Below are 21,824 nucleotides of genomic sequence, written 5' to 3' on the forward strand. Positions count from 1 at the left end.
GTGGAGCATTCAAGAGGACATGTACAAAGGCATTGGATTAGTGGGTCTGGAGCTCAGAGGAAAGGCCCAGATTTAGGATCACCTGCATGAAAATTATTGTTTTGGTTGTCTATAAATAGATGAGAGCAACCGTGAGAAGCATGAGAAGATGTCATCCAATATGGGGTGGGGGCTGACACTTGCATCTACTAATCAGGCTCTAGAAACACAATAATTACCTGTTTGCTCACATCATATCTGCCACATTAGTGGGGAAAATGTTCTCTTGGATTCTGAGTCTCAATGAGCTATATATTTTAGAACAAAGAGGCTGTTCTCTGAGGCCTCTTGAGACCTCACCAGATTGAATTGTATTCAGTTCAGTCTCTGCTTCTCTCAAGCCCCAGAGTCCTGCCACGATGCCCCCATCAGTAGGTTCCAGAACTGCTCCAGCCAGCCAGACCCATCCTAGAAATGGGAGAGCACTAGGTATGGAATCAAAAGATTCGTAGACAAGCTTGTGTAGTCCAATCATATGTTTATAGCCTACAGTAAGCGCAGAAGCTGAGGGTTCCTAATTTTCTTATATGTAAGAAAATACCTTCTACCCAATCTACAGCATTTCTGTGGGGATTACAAGAGCTGGTTATGCCTAATTCTGCTGTTGCTGTGGATTGATGAATTAAGTAGTTCTTCTCATGGGGCTCAGCCATCTTTGGGATCAACTCAGACTTATTGCATGACTAGAGAAACATTTTTCCTAGTAAGAACAACATAAGCTGAAAGAAAGGATCCTCCATCCTGCTAATATGATCTAATACCCCATTCCAATGTGAGTGTGGTGTGTGTGGGGGGGAGGGGAGTCGTGTTCCCTATTCCACCAGGGAGCAGTTCTCCATACACCAGCTGTGTGTCCTACAGTGCAACTCAATTCTGACACTACCTACCTGGAGATAGCATCAAGCCCCACAGATTAAGGTCTCAATCCCACAAGACTGTGCCCCCCGCCACACTCCCCACACACACATTTCAGACACCAATCGCAAGCACAGGTTGTTCCCTATGGGCTATAAGATCAAAGGTTTCCATGACCCCCTCCTTGCATTCAATTAATTTTCCAGAGGGACTCACAGAACTCAGAGAAAGATTTTACTTGCCATATTACTGGCTTATTAGGAAAGGATATAACAGTCAGGTGGAAGAAATGCATAGCACAGGGTATGAGAGGGTGTGGGGCTTCTTTGTCTTCTCCAGGGTACCACTCTCCCCAAATCCCACATGTTTACCAATGCAAAAGCTGTTTGAGCTCTGCCTTCTTGGGTTTTTATGGAGGATTTTTCATATGGGCATGAATTATCGTGCCCCTCTCCCTTTCCTTAAGGTCAGCATGTGGTAATGAAAGTTCCAACTCTCTAATCACATGGTTGGCTCCACTGGCAACCAGCCCCCATTCCGCAGTGAGTCCCAAAAGCCACTTCATAAACATAACAAAAGATACATTTATGGCTCTCATTACTTAGAAAATTCCAAGGATTTTAGGAGCTCTGTGCCACAAATAGGGGACTGAAGAACAAATATTTCTCACTATAAATTATAGTATCACACCTGTGCTGCTTACTGTAATCTCAGGGAGACCCTCACTTCCACCCTTATTCATATCCAGCTCCATTTACCGGCCCTGAGTCCTCTGACCTCCTGGACCATAGGTCCGGACTAAGGACCAGTCAAAGCTATTTTCATCACCAGTGAAATGACCAATGTGGAACACCTTTTATCTTTTCAATCATCTTAAGTTGACTTGATCATTTCTTAAAAACTACTTATTTACCAGGGTTCAGTAATCCATGTTAAGATGCCTAGATGGCCCATCAAGAGGAGATTCAGTAGGTTTTCTTATATCCCAGAATCCCTAGATACAAGGTAAATACCTACAGAAACTTGATTCTTAGAACAACCAAATTCCACTCTTTGTTCCCACCCCATGAGTGTAAGGTCCCTTCAGTTGTGGACCAGCAGTTGCCCTAACTCTGACAACATAAGGAAGGAGGTCTTAAGGAGTGCCCAACCAAAACCTCTGAAGAGTCAGAGTTTCTCGGGATGGTCACTTGACAAGAACATCCCACTACTTGGTGCTAGATCTCTTCTTCCCTAACACACCCAACATTAACTTCTGACCTGTCTCCAGAATCCACTAAGAGTTTCACCAAAGCTCTAAAACTGTGGAAGTAGGTCATAAGATTCTACCCTGATCCCATAGCCCTGACCTGCACTCTTTCTTACATCCACAGTTGCACAGGCTTCTGGTGCCTCTCAAAGGTAAAATGCCTTCAGCAGCTTCAACCATGAACTTGAACAAAATGCAGCTTTCTGGGCCTCACATCAGGCCTATTGAATTAGAATCTTAATAGGTGGGGTCCTGGAATCTGCATCTTCAAACTCACTCCTCAGAGCCTATGGTTACTGCAGAGAGACAAGAGGACAGATGCTTGTTGTAAAAGCTTCAGGCCTAGTGTCTCTAAAGCAAGTAGAGAAAATGCCCCACAGATACTTCTCTACACACCTGTGACGCAAGCTATCTTGTTTACTCCGAGACGAGTCCTGGGGGTGGCAGACTTCCTGAGAACATTATAGTCCTCAGAAAACCTAGAGTCATTGGAGTGCCTTCCAGGCTTTGCATGGACCGTAATGGACCAGAGTCCTAGAGACCTGGCTGCCTTAGAAACCATGTGTTAAGCCCTGGCTGGTGTGGCTCAGTGGACTGAGTGCTGGCCTGCAAACCAAAGGGTCTCCAGTTCAATTCCCAGTCAGGGCACATGCCTGGGTTGCAGGTCAGTTCCCCAGCAGGGGGCACATGAGAGGCAATCACACATTGATGTTTCTCCCCCTCTCTTTCTCCCTCCTTTCCCTTCTCTCTAAAAATAAATAAATAAAATCTTTAAAAAAAAAAAGAAAAAGAAACTGTGTGTTAGGTCAGGATTTTGCAAACTTTCAGGACCAGAGAACAATTTTAAAGTCATCAGGACCTGCCAAGTCATCACTAAGCTCTCAGGAGATGTTGCAGCATTTAGATTAATATAAACAGTAAACATGGGCTCACAAATCAATCACCTAAAGAAACAATCAAAATCTATTCATGTGATTTTTAAAGAAAAACTTTACATTAGAAGGAAAGGCAACCAACTAGAAAAATTAAAGAATTTCTTTACTTAGGACAAAAATGGACAAGCAGGTTGCAAGCTGGAGAGCAGGATGCAGATAGCACAGTCTCTGCTGCCAAGTGCAGCCGTGTGTGCCACAAGCCGGACATTCTCCTTCACCTGCCTGCCATGTCCAGAAATAACTGACACTCCCTAAAAACACTCCATTACAGAATAAAACAGACAGTAAAACATGTTAGTGTCTTTCATGCTTTTTGACAAATGCATTTCAAGGGGGAAGTTTGGTCAGCATTGTTTATCCCCCAGACCTCCTATTTACAGTGCACTAAATTCTGCAGAAGGCATTGGCGGAAATGCAGGGTTAGATAAATCCTCTCTGAAGGCTCTGAGCTGAAACCCCTGTGACTGATGGTGCAATGTGAGTGATGGGAGCTGCTGTGAGAGGAATATCTGCAGGTCTGGGTCTGGCTCACGGGAGTTGGAACCAGAGGGGAATCCCACTACAGAGAAGAAAGCACTGGCCCTGTAGCTAATCTCTGCCCACCACTGAGTTTAGTACTAGGGTTGCTTAATCTTCCTCCAGAGAGTCCTGCAGGCTCTGGATGATATAGGCTCCTTAGATGAGCAATAGAGAAAGGCCCTCTCTTGTTTGACATTAAATGGGGCAAGGGAACCAAATCACCCTTTTGACTCATCTGGAGAGGGCTGAATGTCCACCAAATAGGGAGGCTGGTTATCAGGAACAGCTAGTGGGCTAGAGGGAATATACCCACAAACACTCGGGTGGACTATTTCAAAACCAAGGCTGAGCTTGGGAATGAAGCAGGATAGAAGTATCTTGAATTGGCTCCTCCCCAGCCATCAATCCATGAAGTGAATCCCAAGTCCAAATTAATTCCATATAATACATGGGCACAACCTGCCTGCTTCACAGGAAGCATACCGCCCCCCCAACCCCACCGCTGTATTTAAATTGACTGAGAAATAAGGAGTCCTAATTAGGACTACAAGCAGCTGTGCACAGCCCAGGGATGGAGCAGTCACTATCTGCACTTTGCCCATGTCTCCCAGGGGCCCAGAGGGCACCTGCAGACACTTCCCACATCTCTCTCTGCCTAGGACTTTCTCTGGTTACTGCTGTAAATTCTAGAGAGTTAACATCTCTGGAATGACCTTCAGCCAGTGAGACTGGGACTGGTGGATTAAACCTCAATGTCCTTATCTTTCAGTGAAATTGTTCTAAGTTCTGATTGCCCACAAGGGTAATCTGATCATAGAAACAGTACTGGCTTTCTTCTTTCTATCTTACATTTTCACTCTTCTCGGAGTTTCTTAGAATTAGCTCTCAAATAGACTACTTGCATTCAGATGTTTGTCTCGGCTACCATGGAAAAATCACTGGGTGATAGATGGGAAAAGGGAGACCACTTTGATCAAGGGGCCACAAGTCTAGCACTCTCTCCTGACTGGAAAGTCTTAGAAGAAGATCTAGGCCCTTGTACCTATATGACATCACTACAGATTTCCCCCTGTGAGCATAATCTCCCTACTCAACCCTGACAACAACTCTGTCCTTGGCCTAGCAGACTTATTGTGGACATGTGGCATCAAACCTGCTTTGACCTCAAACTTCAGGTCTAGCACCTGCAATTCTGGCTTCATCCTGTTCTCAACACTGTGATCAGTTCAGTGTCACTGAGAGAATCCTTGCTTTGTTCCTCTGTAACCAAGTCCTGAGTCTAAAATAAGGTTCCAACATGTAAGTAGTTCTTCTCCTCCAGACAAAGAAAAGAAAGAGCTAACTTCATTCTTGTTATTCAAAAGGGAAGAATTAAAGGCATTGATTGGATTCAACCAAGTCAACAGTGTTTGAGTGACCACTTCATAAAAACACCATGTTAATCAGGACATGGGCACCTAGCACATAGAACTTCTAAGATAGAAGCAGGTAGAATACAGATGTTGAGTCCTGTCATATAGATTAACACTGAAGGGTTCTCTAAGAGACAGATCAAGTACAAATGGACAGAAGGCAGAGAAATGGGAATGAGGCAGGGAAAGTTTCCAGGAGAAAGTCATGGAGGGCATTAAGGAAGGGTGATATCAGAGGGGTGAGGGCTCCTCCCAGGACCCTGAGAGAACTGGTGACAGTAAGCAGGGTCTTCATCATTGGGGTATTGGATTCAAGGGCTGCCTCTATGACCATCTGCTTGACTTTGGGTTATGCCAGCCTAAAAAAGTCACTAGACCAAATAATTTCATTGGTTCCTTATATTCCTATGATTAAATTTGGGTTTTTGCTGCACTTTTCCAAACAAAATTTCCTTTGGTTTTTCAGTTTCTGAATTTTTTAGTTACCACTATTGATTTAACAAGTACCTAAATGCCAGGCACTGTGCTACGGCCTGCAGAATCAATGCCAAACAGGATAGAGGTGTTCCTGGCCCTCACTGAGCTTACAGGTCTTAGTGAGAGAAATAGAGAGCAAACTGCAATTACAAATGAGAGGTTTATAGAGAAAAGGCAATGAATTGTGGGACCATGAAATGAGAATATTAACACTGACTTCATGTAGCATCAGAAAAGGAGGAGTTACCTCAAATTTAAGAGTTAAAAAGTAATAGGGGGTTGGTCAGGTTAAACAAGGTGGGGGAATAATTTCAGGCAAAGGAAAGGGAACATGTAAAGGCCTTATGATTAAAAGAAATAATGGGTCAGATTCAAGGAGAAACTAATAAAAATAGCGTGGGCAGCAGCCACAGTGCTGGAGAGGTAAGCACACAGTCTGGGTTCTCTTGAGTGCTGTGGGGAACTTTAGAAGGATTTTAAATAAGAATAATATAACCAGTTTTGAATTTTAGAAAAACATTTGGTTACAATTGGAGAATAGCTTAGAAAGGACTGCGGGGGGAAGCGAAAAGACACACAAGAGGTCATTGGGATGACAGTGGCTGGACTACTAGTATGATAAAGAGGTTTAAGATACGTGGAGATAAGACTCTAAGGAGAGAGCATCAACAGTACCAGATGTCTGACTGGATGTGGGAATATAGGAGAAGGGACATAACAACAATATCCAGGTAGAGGGTAAGCACAGAAATAGGCTACTTGGGGTCATTAACAGAGGGAGAAAGCCTTAGAGAGAAACAAGTATTAGAAAGGGGTGGAGAGATGATAATGAGCTTAGTGTGGGGCATGTTGAGTTTGAGGTGCCCATTAGACATTCACGTGGAGAAGACAAATGGTTGGAGCCCAAGGACATAATGAGAGCTTTAGATAAAGGTTCAGGATATAGATGAGATAAAGACTCTGCATGTAGATGAGGATTGAAGCCATGGGAATGGATGAGATGCTCTCAGAAGGTTGTATCAGACAGGCCTGGGATTGAGTATTTGACCTACCACTTATTAGTAATGTGATCTTGATGAAGTTAACTTTGCCACTACGGTTTCTCATTTATATATTAGAGATAATACCTTATAGAATAACACAGTGTGGTACATATGATAATGCATGAAAATTGCTTAATACATAGTGAGATCTCTGAAAGTGCTAGCTATTATCAGTGCTGTTGGTGTTATTACTATTGTCATTATTCAAAAATTCAAAACACATAACATAAAACCCTAAGATTCATAACCATGTGTGGGAGGATATGAGGAAGAAAAGGCTGAGGAGGAGCAGACAGAATGTTAAGCAAACCAAGAGAGTGTGTCACAGAAGTTGAAGAGAGACTGTGTTTCAAGAAGCAGAAGTGGTCAAAACAGCCAATGGGATCAAGATAAGAACTGACAGAGATCTCTCTCTGACTTTAGCTATAGAAGGTCTTTGATGTTTTTGCAAGGAGGATTTAACGTTGGAAAAGACTTGAGAATCTCTGAATGTTGATAGGAAGGAGCCAGTAGACAAGTGGGGACAGAGAAGTGAGGCAGTGAGGGAATAAGATCCAAAACAGAAAGAAAAGATTGGCCTTAGCCTGGATGAGGGATGATACTCTCCTAATTGTGACAGGAGGGAAGGAAGCAGGGAGAGTGTGGCTACAGGTAAGTAGGAGGTTTGGGGCACAAAAGTGAAGGATTTCTGTTTTCTTCATGAAGTAGAGAACATGGTCATTGTCTTACCACAAGAAGAAATAGGAAATAATCAGAAAAAAATGAATAGGATTTGAAATATCAGACTAGAAGAAACTGAGGTCTAAGGAAACCATATGATTTCCAAGCAGCATGATGTTCTCCATCACCCAGAAACCTGAATTAGACTCATGTAGATTGATGCAGGCTTGGTATTTAGGATAAGGACAAGGGAGTGGTAAAAATGGTGGCCTATAAAGTCTAATCTGGACATGGAAAAAAGTCTTCAGCCACAGACAAAAAAAAAGTAGCCTAGAGTCCCAAATGGAATGTAGGGAGGGGGTGAAACATTGAAGAGGTCAATACATAAAAGGTGGTCAGAAAGTAGGATGAGACTAAAGATAAAGTGGATCAGGAACCAAAGTCTTTGGCAAATATGAGAGAGTGCCTGTTGCTCAGTGGTCATAGAAATGAGGAGAGAGGGCAGCATGGCTAAATCTGGTGGTGGTGGTGGTGGTGGTAGCAGTGGTGGTGGTGGTGGTGGTGGTGGTGGTGGTGGTGGTGGTGGTAGCGGTGGTGGTAGACTACAAAATGATGAAGGAGCAGTGACTTAGAAGCTCATGGAGAGCATAGACATGACCCTGCAGTACCTGGAGTAGGATGGAATTTACAGCCTCTCCTGAGTGGTGCAGGGGTTGTGGGGTCCCAGGGAGAGCTTAGTGTGAGTTAAGGACTAGGAAAAGTGGGTAGGGGAGATGTTCTAGCGAGAAAGTTGGGAAAGATATGAGGAAGAGGGCAGTGGGTTGGCTGTTACTTCTCTGTGGTTATGTCCACTCTCATAAGAGTATAAATTCTTCCTAAAGAAGAATGAGAAGATGGAATTGCCCTTTGGGTCCCTGGAAACTACCAACTTCCGTCGATTCACTCCAGAGTCCCTGGTGGAGATTGAAAAGAGAATTGCTGCCCAGCAGGCAGCCAAGAAAGCCAAAGGTAAGCAGAGTGAGAAGAAGCAGAAGGTTGAAGAGGAGAAGACTCGGCCCCAGCTGGACTTGAAAGCCTGCAACCAGCTACCCAAGTTCTATGGTGAGCTCCCCACAGAGCTGGTTGGAGAGCCCCTAGAGGATCTGGACCCCTTCTACAGTACACACCGGGTAAGAGCTCAACTAGGTAAGGACTGCTGGCTGGGATGGCTGTTCTCAGCTCTGGGAGAGGAAGCCTCTGTCCCCACCCAGCCCAGAGAGTCCTCCTGCACCTTGGGTGGTATGGTTGTCAGCTAGACTCAGTCAATGAGAAATATTTAACTTATCTCTTTGACATTCTCTTTGAGTCTTTATGGTATTTATGGGAGAGGCTAATTGAACCCCAATCTTCAAAAGCAGTGAGAGCTATTGTGTAGTGTTCAAAGGAAGTTGGCTGTTCTTTTGGATGAGTTGTGACCAAGGATCTCCAGAGGTGTTGGTTTTTCTGGCAATTGGGGAGCAGGGATCTTGCGGGGGTTGCAGGGGGCTTTTTTGGCAAGTGGGGATGTAGAGTAGGTAAAGGGAAAAGAAATGAGGATGATTTAAACCAGTGGTTCTCAAAGTATGATCTCAGAACCCCTGGGCTTCTCACAACTCTTTTATTGAGTTCAGCAGGTCAAAACTATTAGATGATGATACTTAGATGTCATTTGTCTTTTTCACTCACACTCTTTGTGAATGTATAGTAGTAAATGTAGAGGAATTGATGGAGATGACACCATTAGTCTAACAGCTACTGGGATTATGCTTGTATATTCCTGTGTCTTCAAATTTTCTACATTTTAAATTTCTAATATAATATATACACAAACATGTATTTATACACATACATGTATAAACACAGGCACAGATGCATACATACATATACATATGGTATAGGCAAAAAGGTATAAACATTACCAAAAGCTCTTTGGGGTCCTCAGTAATTTGTGATAGTATGAAAATGTCCCAAAATCAGAAAGTTTGAGAACCACTAGTTTGAACAAGAGCTGTTCCATGACAATTATCCAGTTTGTATATCAATTTAGGTACTCTCCACAGCTTAAAAAAATGGTGTATGCAGGTTTTGGAGTTGGGAGAGGCAGGAATCAGCCATCTCCGATATGGTTTATAGAGAAAATAATGGCACTAGAATGTCTTCCTCCCTCCTCTAATCTGCCAAGAACTCTCACCCTCCGAGATGCTCAGAGGAGGATTTAAAAGGGAAGACATGGGAGGTGAAAAACAGAAGAAACATTGCAGGACCAGGGATGATCCACTAATTAGAAGAGAAATTAAATGCCGCCAGAACTCCATCCTCCAGCCCTGGGCATAATGCTTCTTAGCTACCCCATGGTCAGCCACCTGTCCATTGGGTACTTGTGGTGGGCTCATTGTGATGCACAGTCAGCCACTGGGCCTGAGGTCTTGCTGTGAAGGAAGGGATATGGCTATTAGTCCCTGACCCTCCCTAACTCTCTGCTTCTCCATTTGGCTCCCATTGACCCATGGTTCCCAGAACCCTCTTGCTCATGACCCCGAGATGATGCCACTCATGCTCAAAAACATGGTCATTGCATCCTGGCTGGTGTGGCTTGGCGGTTGAGTGCCAGCCTGTGAATCAAGGGGTCGCTGGTTCAATTCCCAGTTTAGGGCACGTGCTTGGGTTGCAGGCCAGGTCCACACTCAAGAGGCAACCACACATTGACGCTTCTCTCCCTATCTCTCTCCCTTCCCTTCTCTAAAAAATAAATTAAATAAAACCTTTAAAAAGAACCATGATTGTGTGAGGATGCATGTTTCTCACTAGAGGTCCCCTTTCTCTTTTGTTTTGTTTTAGACATTTATGGTGCTGAACAAAACAAGGACCATTTCCCGGTTTAGTGCCACTCGGGCCCTGGGCCTATTCAGTCCTTTCAACCGGATCAGAAGAACAGCCATTAAAGTGTCTGTCCACTCATATCCTTTATGTGATTGATTCTTCCACATGTTAGAATCAGGCCTTGCCCACTGTGTCCAGTACATTCTTCAGAGGTTAACAATAGAGTCTCCCTCCAATTGAACTCTTTTTTCAATCATTAAATTGAAAAAGGTGTTAGTGGCTTTAAAGTATCCAACACCTGAAGGCAGTCCCAAGACAGAAGATGTCTTTGTGTGACACAGAGATGGGATTGAGCTCACCTAGACTAGTGTGGACATATCTATGGATGCATGTGTTCAGAAATGCTTTCTTTGTGAGGGGAGCTTTGCTGACATTCCAGGCACATTCTCACCATATGTGGTCTGCTCTTCCTACAACATAAAGATGACTAATGGGACCCCAAGCCTTCTTTGGGTTAATGAAATAGGCATAGTATATCTGTGCCCTGGCTATGCCGGGGAGTGGCTGCTTATTGGGCAAAAGAGCAGCATCTCCCAGAGGGCCAAGAGAACAGACCACAACAGGCAGAGAGTACATTGTTTCAGTGGGACCCCATAACCAGTGGGGTTACTGGATACTGAGTTACCCCCAAACTACCAGCAGGTTAAAAATGTCAATAGCCTGAGGTTCATGCCATTGGGTAATATAATGATTAGAGATGCATTGGTCAAATATCTGTATTATATTAATTGCTTAATTGCTTTAGGTAGCTTCAGAAGCTGGCTTCAGCTTGGGGATTTTACTACCAAGCGGGGGGTTTGTTTTCTCCAAGGCCAGCCAAACTAGCACAAAGAAGAGGCTTTGGCTTCGTTTCCAAGGATTTTCTCTGGTGACTGTCCAAGTTGGAAGTTCCTAATGACAAATTCAGCTCTGGCTTCCAGGGGGTTGATTTGCAAGAACAGCCTTGCCTCAGCTGCCTGGCAGATGGTAGCCATCCTCTTCTTAGGAGTCTCCTAGTAAGGAGACTCTCCCCGCATCCTTGCTCAGCTTGCTGGATTGCTGGACACCTCCCAGGGAGCTGGTCGCCCTGCCAGGGTCCGTCCTCTCAACATGAAACTGCTGCCTGGGAAAGTTGTGTTGACATTTCCTTTTTCTTACTTTATGGCTAACCAGTGGAAAGTATATTTTCTTAATTGAATCTTGAATTTTGTGATTCTACAGAGGATTTTCATGATAATAGTAGGCTTCCATTTGCTAAATACCTTCTAAGTGTCAACACTTTCATAGGTACAGAAACCCTTGAAGAAGGGACTAACATCCATACTTTACAGATAATAAAACTGACACACAGAAGCATTAAGTAAAGTGTCCAAGGTCACCTGCTGGTTAAAATGTCCAGCTTGCATCCTGCTTAGAACAGTATCAGTGACAAGGAAGAAAGCAGTTGATGAAAATGAATTTGGGTAACTTATTCTATCAGTATGTCATCTCTCCTTAGATTTTTAAATATATGTGCAATTACATACAGTTAAAAATAAGGCAAAACAGCAAATATTCAAACTCCTTTCTATGCTTTCTAGTTGAATTACACAGAGATAAGTCAGAAATAGCTCATTAGAAATAAAATCCCTTTAAAGAACCAAGTGACCAGTGAATAGTCTTTTTATCTTGAGACTTTATAAGTAAATAATTGTGTAGTGGACTTACAGCAGGGCAGAAAAAGCTGTTGAGGGTCTCTTTGTCACAGACGTATCAAAATCTACATCTCCATATTTAAATCTCATGAACTTCATAACTCTAGCCTCAAAAGATACTCTTTAAGGTATGAGATTCTCAGCATCCTAGTATTACTTTTTCATCAAAATTATAATTCAAGTAAAACTTACTATGAATGCTGTCATAAGTAACATCATACACAATATATCACATTACTTTTATACATTTGTGGAATTGAAAATATTATTTTAAGTTGAGCCTTGGGTTAACATCCCCCCACCATGTGAACACATTTCTTACTTTAGTTGCAAGTCAACAGAAAAATGGGGATTAATTAGTAGAATTTCCCTTTTTAAAATAGATTTGTTCCTAAGTAACTATAAAACAGGGAACATTAAAGGCATTTACAAAAACTAAAATAGATTTAAATGCTTCTGCTCAGGTTGAAATTAAGAAAGATGAGTGGTTCGCTCTCTGTAGGTCAAGCTCATCTGCAGGCTTTATTCTTCTTCAGGAAGTAATTGTTCAGAATCCAGCTAGTTCTGAGAAAAATGTCCAACAAGAGAAAATTATGACTGGATTTTCCCCATCAACATTTTTTTCCCATATATTTACCCTCTTCCATTTGCCTTCCTATTCAGTGTCCTTCCACTTTTGGTAAATAAATCCCTTACTCAACCTCTCCTCTAAGGCTCTCCATTCTGGCTATTCAGAGTTCTCACCTAGTCCTATTTGGAATCTTCACCTTGAACCAGCATTTTGCTTCCTGGTCCTGCCTCCATCATTTCTGGCCAGAAGTCCACTTGCTCAGTGTAACTAACCTCAGCTAAGTTAGGGAAGCAATCTGCCTAAACTAATTCCCATAAAAGCTTACAGCCCTCCCTTTCCTTCTAACTTTCTGGGAGTGTTTCCTTTGTCTTTTAGGAAAAAAGGGACATTTATAGATGAAATTTCAGGCCATATTGTATATATAGTGAAATGAAGTCCTCAGGGCAGAAGGATGTTTTGGAGGAGGGACTCTGTTTCCTTCTGCCAAGGTTCTGTTATCAAAGGATCTGAGTTCACACCCCAGCATCGTGGTTGGCTAGCTGTGTGACCAGGGAAATGTTACATAAGCTTTGTCAGCCTGTGTTGTTAGGCCCAAAATGTAGATAATAATATCCACCTGTAGGGTAATTGTATTAGAAATAATGTGGACAAAGCATGCTGCCCACAGTAGGCACTCAGTAAATGTTACTGGTTATTAAGTGACGAGATTATAAAGGTGATCCCAGCTAAGAGTGATGAAATTAATCATTCAAGGTGATCACAGATGCCACCAGGGAAACGTGGTGACTCTGAGCTTTTCCTTAACACAGCCTCTCAGGTGGTTCAGTACATTTATTACGGTCACTATTGTGGTCAACTGTGTGTGCATGACCCAAAACGACATTCCAGAGAAAATCGAGTGAGTAGATTTGCTGCCATTCTGAGCCTTCCCTTCTTGTCCTCTTCTCTTCCCCCACTTGGCAGCGTTTTTTCCTTTTTTTGTTCTGCAGGGTCTCATTTGGGTTGTGTGGAATCTTATTGTTTTTTTAAAGATTTTATTTATTTACTTTTTTAGAGAGGGGGAGAGAGAAAGAGAAGGAGAGAAACATCAATGTGTGGTTGTCTCTCGCACATCCCCTACTAGGGACCTGGCCCACAACCCAGGCATGTGTCCTACACTGGGAATTGAACCAGCGACCCTTTGATTCACAGGCCGGCACTCAACCACTGAGCTACACCAGCCAGGGCTGCAATCCTATTGTTTATCTCACTTTGTAATGGTCATATGTCTTTTCTGTAGAATTTGTTTCACAGACACATATAGGATTTTCAGGCTTAAAGAGCTATAGATTAGTGGTTCTCAACCTTGGCTGTGCATTGGTATCTCCTGGGGAGGTTTTAAAAATAATGATGCTGGGGTCTCAGTCCCAGAGGATCCAGTTTCCATGGTCTCTCAGGTGAATTCCTGCCATGTATGCACCCGCTCACCTGCTAGTTGCACCCATGAAGGCACTTCAGGGAAGGGAGGCAGGAATAAAATTGAGACAGAATTAAAAACAAATGGTTCTGAAGCATATTCAGAAAATAACCCATCAATGAAACTGGTAAGTTATCATGACTCATACACTGCATAGTAACCTTAATATTTCTGAGATCATGCTATCTCCCTGAGTTAGCAAATGGAACCTCTGCAGTTTCTGAATGTAGGAACTTTCAAAAAATATCCTTCGCTGATTCATCTGGGAGAGGTGTTTCTGCCCCAGGTCAAGCTGGACATGCCTGTGTACAATAACAGGAGCTCTGTAAAGCTTTCTCTTTTCCAACTTTAAATTTATTTTGCTGACTATAACATTAAAACATGCACAATAAGAAATATGTTCTTTTTCTATTAATAAAGGTAAAAAATCGTGTGATCATCTGAATTGATGCTGAAAGTTATTTGCTAAAATTTGATATCTGCTTATGATTTAAAGCTCTTAGAAAAGTGAGGACTAGGGAATTGCTATACTTCCATAAAAGGTAACCACTTTTTAAAAAGCAGCGAACAGCATAATTTTGGTATATTAAACTTAAGAATTTCTATTCATCAGAAGATAACTTTTTGAGAGTGAAAAAGCAGACCCACTAAGTAGAAAATATTTGCAACATGTATACCTAAAAAGTGTTTATATCCCGAATAATGAGCCTATACGAATGAACTAGAAATATGTCAGAGCAACCTATTTCATATTATTGAATTTATTGGGGTGACACTGGTTAAGAAAACTATACAGAGCTCAAGTGTACAACTTAAAAATCATCTTCTGCATCATGTGCCCATCACACAAAGTAGTCTCTTCCTCTCCCCACTTATCTGCCCATTGTCCTCTTCTACCTCCCCTCACTCCCCTTTCTCTCTGGCTCTCACTTTAATTCCTTCACCTTTTTTCACCCAGCCCTTTAACCCTTCTCCCCTCTGACAGCTGTCAGTCTGTTCTATGTATTTATGCACCTTTTTTTTGTTAAATTATTTTGTTCACTAGCTTCTACATATAAGTGAGATCATTAAGTATTTGCATTTCTCTAATTGGCTTAATTCACTTAGCATAATATTCTCCAGGTCCATCCAAGATGTTGCAAAAGGCAAGATTTTTCTTCTTTTTTATGGCCAAGTAGTATTCCATTTGTTAGCTGTACCACAGCCTTTTTATCCACTCACTTACTGATGGACACTTGGGCTGCTTCCACATCTTGGATATTGTAAATGACACTGCAATGAACATAGTGGGACACATATTCTTTCAAATTAGCATTTCAGGTTTCTTCAGATATATTTCCAGAAGTGAAATCTGGGTCAAAAGGCACTTCCATTTTGAATTTTCTAAGGAGCCTCCACCCTGTTTTCCACAGCGGTTGAGCCAGTCTGCACTCCCCCCAGCAGTGCATGAGGGTTCCCCTCTCTCCATCCTTGTGATCAAAGCAACCAATTTTAAAGTGAGCAAAAATTTAAATAATTGCTTCTCAAAAGTAGAAATCCAAATGATCAATAAACATATGAAAATATTCTTAACCTCCTTAATTAAGGAAATGTGAACTAAAATCACGCTGAGAGATTATTTATCATTTGCTCATCGGATGAGGAAATTTTTAAATTGTGACAATTCAAGGATTGAGAAATAGATGAAGCAACAGAAACTCATGTACTGCTGGTGGGAACGCAAATTTGTATGGCCTTTTTGGAAAGAAGTGGATGTAATCAAGCAAAGGTGAGAACACACACACACTGTCACCTTCTAATTATACTATTAGGAACATATGCTCAATAGAAATATGTACTTATGGGCCCCAGGATACAGCTACAAGAAAGTTTATGAACATTGCCTATAAAAGCCAAAAATTAGAAACAACCTAACATTCATAAATTATTGAATACATTAAATATCACCATTGCGTTCTTAAAATAGAATGATGTACAGCAATGACAATGAATAAACTATAGATCCACACAACAAGAGTGAGTCTTAGGAATATAATATTGAAAGAAATAAGACAGATACAAAAGATTACATAAATATGACTCTATTTAGACAGAATTTTTTTAAAAAGCAAAACTTTACTATTTTGTTTAGGGATACATACTTATGAGGTGAAAACAAATAAAAAGGCACAAAAATTAGCAAAAATTAAGGTAGTCAGTAACCTCTAGGCAGAGAAGAGAGGACATAATTAGGAGGGGGCTTGTGGGATGCTCATCGTGTTTATTTTGGATGTGAATAGTTCGTCACACAGCTGCTATGCACTGAATTATGTCTCCCCCCAAAGCCCTAACCACCCCCACCATGTGACCGTATTGGAGAAGGAAACTTTAAGGAGGTGATTCAAGTTAAATGAGGTCAAAGGGCAGAGCTGTGACCCAATAAAACTGGTACCCTTATGAGAAGACAAATGGGCACCAGAGCTGCCTCTGCCATGTGAGGACACAGCAAGAAATAGGACCTCAACCAGCTGGGAAGAAGGCCCTCACTAGCACCTGGCCCTGCTGGCACCCTGGTCTCTAACTTTTGGAACTGGGAGAAAAATTAAATTTTTTTGTTTAACCACTCCATCTATGGCATTCTGTGATGGCAGCCCAAGCTGACTCATGCAATTGATTTATAGAACTAATGTATATTTCACGTGCGTGTTCCTCATGTACATTGCATATCATAATAAAAAACTGAAAAATAAAATAATTTTTAAAATGACCATTACATAAAATGCAGAATACTGAAAACTGTAAATCAGAGGTCCTGAAAATGTTGACATGATACAAATAGCAAAACTCAGGAGTAGAAAGAGGAAAGAATGTGGGAGAATAGTATGCTCACTTATTGCTGCCTCTTTACTAACAAGATGTTAAAGAATATTCTTTAAAGGTGACAAATCAAGGAATGGAAAATAATTATATTTAATAATACAAAGGTGAGCATGAGAAACACATTATTCAATATGCATACAATCAGATGATGGACAAAGCAGAGGGGAAAGGAAAGAGAATTGCTAAATGGAAATAAGATATTGTTTAGAGATAGCATACCAAGGACAGTGTGTTACATAGCTTTAATTGTAATTATAAATTTATACTGGCAAAGGCAACCACTAGAACTAAAATAAAAACTGTACTAAATTTGGAATCATGCACAAAATATAAAGCCAATCAAACATACCTGAAATGAAATATTTGAAAAGCTATGAAATGCATAACATAAGTAAATTAAAATCAAACAAATCTGTCATGTTAATAAATATAAATGGGTTTGAAGCATCTGTTTAAAAAATTCATATATATAAAACAGTGTAATACCCAACTTCAATGAAAAATATGCTGCTCAAGATGATACAGAAAGGTCAAAATTAAAGAATGGGCTCAGATACAAGCCAAGTCAAATAAAAGAGAGTAGGAGGCATGATCTTTATATCAGAGAAGGTGGACTTTAGACCAAAAAATATCAAACAGAACAAAAATGACACAATGGAATGCCAAGTAATTTACTCTAGCAATGCACATCTTTGTAACAAATAATGTGGCAACGATGCCCATCAGTCAAAAATGTAAGCATATAACAGTAAATAGACAAAAGCATCATAAAGATAGGGAAGTTTGATTAATGCATTTCAGCCTATCACAGGTCAAATGTATAAAAAATATACGTGACCTTAGTAATGCAATTAATAAGTTAGATATGATTAACATGTTAAACTCTATTCTCTGCAAAGTAAATATACTGCCTTTTCAAATGACCATACAAGTTGACCAAATATTAAACCACAACAAAACCTCAATAAGCTCCAAAAAGTAGAAATAATAAAGAAAACATTCTTTGACTACATTGTAATACAATTAGAAAATAATGACAAAATCAGAAAAAGAGAGGCCTTTCCATTTGACTTTTTTTAAAAAAACCTCTCTTACAGAGCATAAACAATATCCATTATAGTTAATATTCATAACAATTTTAATGATATAGGAAAAATATTTTTATAACATTGAATAAAATGGAGTACAAAAATCTCTCTTAAAGAACTCTTAGATAAAAGAAAAACTACAAACTAAAATTATAGAATTTCTAGGGAAGAAAAACAAAAACACACACTTTAATCTCAACCTGTATGGTGTGGTCAAAGATGTGCTCAGGAAGTAATTTATGGCAATGAAGCATAGAACATTCTGATCAGTAAAAAATGAAAAGAATTATTTAATACTTAACATAATGCTACACAAAGAACAAGAAACTAAATGAAAGGAAAACAGAAATAAATCAATAATTTAGGACAAATTAGTTAGAAAAAAAAAGTCAAACTAATAAACCCAAAAGCTATTGTAAGAAACCTGCCCAAACCTTTATACTGAAAAATGACAAAACATTATTGAGAGAAAACTTAAAGTATCTAAATAAATGTAAGTATAGCTCATGTTAGTACTGTCCAAATTAATTTGCAGATTCAATGAAATCCTAAGAAAAATCCCAGCAGCAGATATTTTGTAGAAATTGACTGAATAGATTTCACTTACATGGATAAAGCAAAATTTATTTATCTATCATTCTACTGATAGGTCCTTATGTTGATTTTAGTCAACCTAATTCTAATATTTTGCCATCTCAATTGTTCAGGTAATAACCCTACACACATATCTTTGTACATGTAACATGGATGAATGAATGCGAGGGATGAATTCCTAAACGTGGAAATGCTGAATCAAAGGAAGGTGCCATTTTAATTTTTGAGATACAGCCAAATTGTTTTTCAAAGTTGTACCAATTTCCATTCCCACTAATTATTAAATTCATCCTTTATCAAATTTTGTATTAACTAAATAGTTGACACAGTTTTCTTTATAAATACACTTTGAAAAAATGAAACAGATAAAAATCTCTCTCTCTGGTCCTAGTTCTAGAAATTTGTGTGACAGGTATGGGGTGATTTTCCATCTCCTCAGCCTCATGAAAATCATCAGACTCCAAATTTTTTTTTTAAATGCAAAACTGATAACAGCTCTTGGTGGTGTACTGTGTTGCTGGGAGCCCAAAGGAAAAAAATACACGTCCTTAGGAGAGACTGGGGCTACGAGGCCATGCTGTGTATTTTCCAGTAGAAATTAAACCGTAGCCAGTGAGGAATCAGAAGCTGATCCTATCACCATGTTCCTGATACAGTCTTTTGGGCACAAGTGGTTCCCATCCCTTATCTCTGCTTCCTGACATTAAACCTCCCTGAAATGTTAGCTTTGCACTGTTACCTGCTGTTAAAGGCAGCTCCCCGCACCCCAGCCTGCCTGCCTGCCTATCAGTCTGCTTGTGGGAAGACTTTATATATTTATACTATATAATAAATGTATTTATAGTCTATGTTTTAATCCCTTCTTATGCTCAGAAAGAAACTGGAGATTTACTGGGGCCAAAGTGAGGAAGAATATGTCATATTTGGCCCCAGGAGGATATGTGAAGTACCGGGGAATGCATAATCAAGTATCAGCAGTGACCAGAGCAGAACTTTCCCCATGCCCTGAGTTCACAGAGAGTCAGTGACGGGGCCCTTGGATGTTTCTAGGACACTCAGCACCAACCGTACTGAGAATTTGCAGAAACACCTGACAAAATACAGCGATTTGGTTGCAGGGAAAAGCACAAAGGAAAGAATTGTTTTCTCGCCTGGAAAAGAACAGGTGAAATGAAGCTGAAGCTACAGCAGCTGGGAAATGGGTACCTGGCACTGCACACATAACAACATGTGCTTTGTGTCTTTGCAGAGTTACAGGAGTGATACCATGTTGTATGCATGCTTCAGCTGATGCTTTTTAACAAACCAATATGGTGTTTTTGTGCTTGTCTAAATGGCTATATCTTGTCTTATTTCACTCACTTTTTTTTTTACTGCTATTCTATAAAATGTCTCCTGTATTTTCTTCTAAAAGCCATAATACAGGGTGGGGCAAAAGTAGGTTTACAGTTGTTCATATGGGAAATAATGCAATAATTAATAAATAATGATGCAAGAATAAACTCCAAGTTTTGAGTACTCACAACTATAAACCTACTTTTGCCCCACCCTGTATTTCATCCTCTGATTAGATATTTCACCCTTCTAGACTTGTGTGTACCTGTGTGCATGAAATAGGCTTCTAATATTTTTCCATTCAGATTATTCCAGCACCACTTTTCACAGGTCCTCATTTCCCAAGTGAATCCTTCTGCTACCTCAGTCATGCGCCAGATTCCCACCCGTGCTCAGGTCTGCTCCCCCCAGTAAGGTATTTGTCACTCCCTACATTTTTATGGTAAGATGTGGCCTGGTTGGTGGTAGCAGCCCTTCCTTCTGTCTTCTTGAAACTTATCTTGGTTCTTCCTGCTTCTTTATTTCATGTCAATTTAAGAGTCAGATTTTTAAGCTCTTTTCTTACAACTTTATTGAAACTTTGATTGTAAATACATTGAATTTATTTATTGCCACAGGAAAAATTGCTGCATGTATAATATTGAACCTTCTGCACATCAGCATGCTGTGTATTCCAATTTATACTGGCCTTCTTTTATATTCTCCCATAACATCTTATAATGTCTTTTTTAAAGATTTTATTTATTTATTTTCAGAGAGAGAGGAAGGGGTAGAATGAGAGGGAGAGATACATTGATTGGTTTCCCCCAACCAGGGACCTGGCCTACAACCCAGGCATGTGCCCTGATGGGGAATCAAACCAGCCACCTTCTGGTTTGCAGACCAGTGCTTGATCCACTGAGCCATGCCAGCCAGGACTATAATGTCTTATGTAGTTCCTATACTTCTTATCTTACATTACCACTTTGGTTGTCCTTTTGAATATTTATTTTTATTGCTAAAATCTATTCATGTTTTTAACTTCTATGTATTGGTTTTGCATCCAGCAACCTTCCTGAGCCCTTTAACAAGGGATAACAATAGATTCTCAGTTTTCTGTTTAAACAATTATATCATCTGTAAATGATGATAAACATGTTCCTTTCTTTATGACTCTTGTGCTCCTTGTTTGCTTTTCTTGTCTTATTGAACTGGCCAGGACCTTCAGCACAATGCTGAAGCTATAAGAGTGAGCAGTTTTCTGCTCTTGTTTTATAGAGTATAGTTCTATTTCACTACTGTTACAATGATTATGGGAGTCATAATTACCCCTCATCAAGTTATGGAAATTTCTTACCACTCCTGGTTTGTTAAGAGTTTCATAATGAATGGGTGTTAGTCTTTATCAACATTTCTGTATTTGTTAAGATTATCATGTATTCTTTCATGTGTTAATATAGTAGGTTACATTAATACATTTGCTAATCTATATTTAATGATTCTAATTTGATCACTGCTTGATTCAGTTTGCCAGTATTTCAATTCATCTATCCTGGTAAGTGAGTCTGACAAATCTTCTCTCACAAAATGGCCCTTTGAGTTGCTTTTCCAGCTTGCTGCTTCCCTGTCTTCTTTCTGCGTTGTCCCTGGGAATGCAAACTCTGCTCCCTCTGCTTTGCAGAGCAGTTCAGCCCCTTCTGTCCCCTACAAGTTTCTCAATAAGTGATCTAAGTACAGACCTCTGTTGATCACTGGAAGTCTCACAATAGCCTCTAAATCATTTCAGATTCAGAAGAAGTAGCTATGCAATGATTTATGCACCAATAATTTAAAAATCTGAAATGTAAGATTAATCATAATTTTTATAGAATTTTTCACTTTTTATGTTCTTAAAAGCAGTATATTCAAGAACTTAGAGTTTGTACTGGTTAACATGGTGCATTTATTTTAAATAATGTATTTTCTTGTCACCTGACAGTAATTGCTTACATTTGTTAAACTTGCATTTGTCACTGTTGCTGTTGCATTGTAGAATATCTCAAGTCATAAAATGAATCAGCATTTCAGAAGTGGTTTGTAGAACTATAGCAATAGTGACAAAAGTAGGAAAATAAATCCTACAATGTGACATAAGGTCACAAATATAATAAATGGACTCTGTTATATTTATAACAGAAGCTTG

At 40.1% G+C, this 21,824-nt stretch overlaps 1 protein-coding gene across 3 annotated transcripts in view; it reads left to right on the forward strand.

Annotated features, from left to right (window-relative positions):
- Positions 1–8,082: 8,082 nt before the first annotated feature.
- The window catches only part of SCN10A (sodium voltage-gated channel alpha subunit 10), an 80,580-nt gene continuing 66,838 nt past the window's right edge, over positions 8,083–21,824 (forward strand). For all 3 annotated transcript variants that reach the window (XM_028518825.2, XM_028518826.2, XM_028518827.2), the window contains exons 1-3: positions 8,083–8,358; positions 10,046–10,164; positions 13,149–13,229. In XM_028518825.2, the coding sequence (XP_028374626.1) occupies positions 8,083–8,358; positions 10,046–10,164; positions 13,149–13,229 (476 nt within the window). The remainder of the gene's footprint in view (positions 8,359–10,045; positions 10,165–13,148; positions 13,230–21,824) is intronic.

The sequence above is a fragment of the Phyllostomus discolor genome, chromosome 7 (assembly GCF_004126475.2).
Source record: "Phyllostomus discolor isolate MPI-MPIP mPhyDis1 chromosome 7, mPhyDis1.pri.v3, whole genome shotgun sequence".
Classification (NCBI taxonomy): domain Eukaryota; kingdom Metazoa; phylum Chordata; class Mammalia; order Chiroptera; family Phyllostomidae; genus Phyllostomus; species Phyllostomus discolor.